Here is a 5235-nt window from a genome sequence, read left to right as displayed (position 1 = left end):
TTTTGCGGAATGCAAGGCGGCGCCGGAAGCTGTTCAGACAGCCCCGTCCAATTAGCCAGCCATCTATCCAGCTGCATTCGGTAGCCGGACTAACCCACAATTGCGCAGGAATTAAAGCAAGTCCCTGACCTTAATATAGTCAGGGGCGTTACGTAAAAGCTTGGTTAGGACTCAACAGTTCTTGGAACCGAGTTATAGACACACTGCTAAGCCTCACACTTTTTGTTTAATTAATATATCATAACACTATAACAAAAATGTATTAACATATAATCCATCTTCTTATCATGATTTCATTATCGCTCTGTAGGGTTTGAACATTCATTTAATGTTAAGCCATTTTTTATCGTTATTAGTGCTTAAATAATTAATTAAATTAACTGTAACAAATATTTGTTATATAATAACTTTTTAAGTATTGCTCAACGTTAGAGCTCATCTTCATAACTTTTTAAAATCCCTCTGTAAGCTTGAAATATTTGCTTAAAGTCAAACCATTTTATAAATATTTTGTTCCTATAACAGCGATTATTTCAGAGTACATACAAACGTACACAGATCTAGATAGTCCACGTTAACTGCCCCAATTCGAAGGATTAATCAGAGGCATGCAAGCGGCGTTACATAAACAATGAAAGGCTTTTAGGACCTGCAAATGGAACCGCACGCAGGTGGACTAATGAGCCACGCATCGATTCGGTTTTGGGGCAATCTCTGCACAGTATTGTACTGCCCGGTGTATATTCAGTCCGGGTGTTGACTTTGGACCGGATGCCAGGGCATCGATTTTGAGTTCGATTCCGAGCCGCGTGGGCGAGCGATGTTCCTGAAACGGAAATGCCGCAAGAGAAACGCCATCCGCCGGAGTCCAGAAGGCAGCGCGGCCTCCAGACGTTGGTCATCTTTCGGCGCAGCCTCATCTACCAGACGAAGGAGTTCTTCCAGAACTCGACGCTCCACGGAGTGCGCTACATTGCCGAAACGGGCCGGCCCATCGGCGAGAAGTTCATGTGGTTCTGTTTCACATCGATCGGTGCGGTCACCGCACTGGTCATCATCATGAGCCTCTGGGAGAAGTTCCAGACCAATCCGACCATTACGGGCCTGGACACCGATTTTCACAACCAGAACGTGGTCTTTCCCACCACCGTCGTCTGTCCGGAGGCGCCTTTTGACCACGAAAAGACCTATGAAAGGGTTTACAATACCCTGGCGTAAGTAAACTATAATAATAAGTACAGTTGTGCTTAAAAAACCATGGAAAAGGTGCCCGTGTTTAAAGTTTTGATTATTAATATTGATAACATTACATATCATTTTGTGTATCGATTTAACCCGATAAGCAACTACGACGAGGCCCAGGCTCAAATGTACACCCCATTCCTGCGCCTGCTGACCTCCCTGAACTTCGATAGCATCCGGGATGCCAAGGTGCTGGCTCAGCCGATTCCGCAGAACCTGCTGGATGCGAAAACCATCCGGGAGTGGGCCTTTGAAGGACACATTAGCTGCGAAAGCACCTTCGTGTCCTGCAAATATCGCGACGAGGAGATACCCTGTTGCGACCACTTCGAGCCCATTTACACGGAGCACGGCTTTTGCTACGCCTTCAACAGCAGGTTCAAGTCCACAGCCACCGAAGAGTGAGTATCATGGGGTCTTGATCTGTTTGTTTCGGCCAAAATACTGATTTTTTTGCGAAAAACCGTTTTTTTTCTTTGACCATTTTTGCTGTAACTTGTTCAAAAATGGTCCAAAATCTAAAAGGCGCACTGTTTTGGACAGCTAACAAGCTCGATAATTAATTTCAGATATTTCCCGGCTGATTCTATAAACTAAAAAAATTTTCAAATTTTCACTTTTTTTACAAGGGGTAGTATCATCTATTTTTGTGAAAATGGGTCAAAAATAAAATTTTTTAGGTGTGAATGCGAATTTATTGGAAATTTCGTTACGAGTTCAACAAGGTATGACATGCCATTTTTGGACTATTACTTTTCTTGTTTCGGCCAAAATACTCTTTTTTTTTGGGTGGAAAAAAAGGATCTTAGTTTTTTGGCGAAAAACCGATATTTTTCTTAGACCTTTTTTGCTGTAACTTGGTCAAAAATGATCCGAAATCTAAAAGACGCACTGTTTTGAACAGCTAACAAGCTAGATAATTGATCGCAATAATTTTCTGACTGATATCGATAACTTAAAATTTTGGAAAATTTTCACTTTTTTTACAAGGGGTAGTATCATCTATTTTTGTGAAAATGGGTCAAAAATAAAATTTTTTAGGTGTGAATGCGAATTTATTGGAAATTTCGTTACGAGTTCAACAAGGTATGACATGCCATTTTTGGACTATTACTTTTCTTGTTTCGGCCAAAATACTCTTTTTTTTTGGGTGGAAAAAAAGGATCTTAGTTTTTTGGCGAAAAACCGATATTTTTCTTAGACCTTTTTTGCTGTAACTTGGTCAAAAATGATCCGAAATCTAAAAGACGCACTGTTTTGAACAGCTAACAAGCTAGATAATTGATCGCAATAATTTTCTGACTGATATCGATAACTTAAAATTTTGGAAAATTTTCACTTTTTTTACAAGGGGTAGTATCATCTATTTTTGTGAAAATGGGTCAAAAATAAAATTTTTTAGGTGTGAATGCGAATTTATTGGAAATTTTGTTCAACAAGGTATGACATTCCATTTTTGGACCATTACTTTTCTTGTTTCGGCCAAAATACTGATTTTTTTTGGGTGGAAAAAAAGGACCTTCGTTTTTTCGCGAAAAACCGATTTTTTTCTTAGACCATTTTTGCTGAAAAAATAAAATTTTTTATCGGGTGTACTCATATGTGTGATATATTGCAGTGTCAAGACGGGTGCACCTCATGATCTCTACGAAACCGACAAGAAGTGGGCGCTCTTCTTTGTGCCCAACAGCACTTCGAGTGTAAGTAGTTTTTAACATCAGGCTATAATCTTCACCCCGCGAATTCTTTAGTTTCAAGGGAATTAAGAACAGCTCTTCTTAACCAGCTCCAAAAACATTTGATATCAATTTTGTTTGGGGAGTAAGATGTTGTTAACATCATGTTATAATCTTCATCTCGCGAATTCTTCAGTATCATTCATTCATTTTCATTCATCCCCAAGCAGATCTTCATCTTCTCGAACGAGGAATACTTTGGATCGGACTTCAATGCGCAGATCGATTGGTCGGAGCCACAGCTGGTGGAGGTGAGGATCTCCAAGAAGAACACCTACACCACGGACGATGCCCGCCAGCTGTCCATTGGCCAGAGGAAGTGCATCTTTAGCGACGAGGTGAAGCTGAACTACTTTCCGGACGCGTACACCTTCTCCTCCTGCATGAAGCAGTGTCGCATGAACAAGGCCATCAAGCTCTGCAAGTGCAATCCGCCCTTCTACAAGCCCATAGGTGGGATCTTAAGGTCCGCAAGTGTTATATGAATTCACGTACCCTCTGTTTCTTACAGCCAATGTGCCCATGTGCATGGTCAAGGACTTCGATTGCCTCGATGAGTTCAAGACGAACATTACCAACATCAAGGACTGCCTGCAGTGTGAGCTCAGCTGCTCGAAGACGGTCTTCAACATTGATAAGCTCATCAAAATGTAAGAATATTCTAGTATTTTGCCAAAGAAGAAAACAAGATCTGGTCCATTTTTCAGAGTGGACCGACCAGAAGCCGAAGGTGTGCTGGTGGAGTTCCTCACCTGGCCAATTATTCGCTATAAACGTGAGGTCCTTTTCGGCTGGGTGGATCTGCTGGTGTCCTTCGGCGGAATCGCCAGTCTTTTTCTCGGATTTTCACTGCTTTCAGGTGTGGAGATAATCTACTATTTTACCCTGCGTGCCTGCTGTATGGTCTATAAAAATCGGGTGAGTTATACCTTCGATATAGATAATATCGAAAGTGAATACCTTGATTAATTACAGAAAGAGCTGTACGAGATCGAGGAGCAAATCCGTCTGGAACCCCCACCCAAAATAGACTTGAATCTTACTTTGAAATCGCACTCGAAGCCAAGGGTTGGGGATATGCCCACTTCGGCGGTGCTGAAGGTGAAACCAGCGGAGGAAACCAGGGGACCACAAAATCCCTTGGGGGGATATTCCAGAAAACATGAAAAGGTAGGTCCACTAAACGACTAACTCTGATAGTTAAATGAAAAACCTCATCTTCAGGACTATTCGAACCACACAAAGAACTATTATAAGACACCAAAGGTTTTACCCGACTATGGATACCCAAGTAATAAAAAAAATCCCTGGACAACTTACGATCATTCGCAATATATGCCCTAGCTACTCAAACAAACAAGTGTTTTATAAATAAAAACTAAAATACTAATGAACAAAAACAACTGCGGCAAATGCAATAATTATTTAAATATAAATTACGAGCAAAATCATTAAGATATCCGCTTTTATTGCAATATTTAATTCAGTAACAAATCAAATCAATTAAGAGCATTAACCAACAAGCAAACGATATATTAATATCCAAAAACCCTAAAAAATATTGAAATCATACAGCTGTGCTTTAAATAATGTTTGAATGTGCATTTTAATAAAAAAGGAACCATTAATTGTTTCTTACTTCATTCCTCTTTTATTAATATTAGTGGAGCACTAAAAAAAGGCATTGAGTTGGTTTTATTGTAGGACTTAAAATAATAATAAAAATATAATTTTTTAGGACAAAATGGTCTTGATATTTTTATTATACAATATTATTTTAAGCACAGCTGTACATTAAGAACCAATAAATAATATTTTAGCCTACAAGGAAAATAATCAGCTTCCAATGCACACGCCGCTGCGAAAAGTAAATACTCCTATCTTGTAGCTTACTTTTTTCCAATATATATATTGTATCACCCACATATATGTGCACCAGCAATAAAGAAATATCCGATAGTGAAATACTTTCGACTGCCGCTGGAATGTTTCGATGGGTTTTGCTCCCAATTAAACTTCAGTTCTGTGCTGCATACTTAGCGGCGTCCCGGGTTCACTGCACCGCGGTGGTTGAAAAGGGGAAAGTGTGGTAAGTGGGTGGTAAACTAACCGCCGACCCACCCGCAAAGCTCCCATCTTCAGATCCCGCTGCATCCGTGGCTCCCGACCCGAAACCCAGACCCGAACCCAAGCCCACTCCCGAAAACCCCGGCATTCAGCCACAGCTCAGCAAAGGCGAAAAGCATTTTTCAGTTAA

The 5235-nt window shown here is 40.5% G+C and overlaps 1 protein-coding gene across 1 annotated transcript; it reads left to right on the top strand.

The window, feature by feature from the left end:
• Window positions 1–730: 730 nt before the first annotated feature.
• On the top strand, window positions 731–4943 carry ppk23 (pickpocket 23). Its single transcript, XM_017083423.4, has 8 exons — window positions 731–1214; window positions 1344–1643; window positions 2861–2942; window positions 3149–3431; window positions 3490–3628; window positions 3686–3896; window positions 3954–4148; window positions 4203–4943. Exons 1-8 carry the CDS (start codon window positions 838–840, stop codon window positions 4320–4322), a joined length of 1707 nt encoding a protein of 568 aa, XP_016938912.1. The 5' UTR covers window positions 731–837; the 3' UTR covers window positions 4323–4943.
• The last annotated feature ends 292 nt before the right edge of the window (window positions 4944–5235 follow it).

The sequence above is a fragment of the Drosophila suzukii genome, chromosome X (genome assembly GCF_043229965.1).
Source record: "Drosophila suzukii chromosome X, CBGP_Dsuzu_IsoJpt1.0, whole genome shotgun sequence".
In the NCBI taxonomy this organism is placed as follows: domain Eukaryota; kingdom Metazoa; phylum Arthropoda; class Insecta; order Diptera; family Drosophilidae; genus Drosophila; species Drosophila suzukii.
Note: the sequence above shows the minus strand (reverse complement) of the source record. Positions and strands in the feature narration are given on the sequence as shown.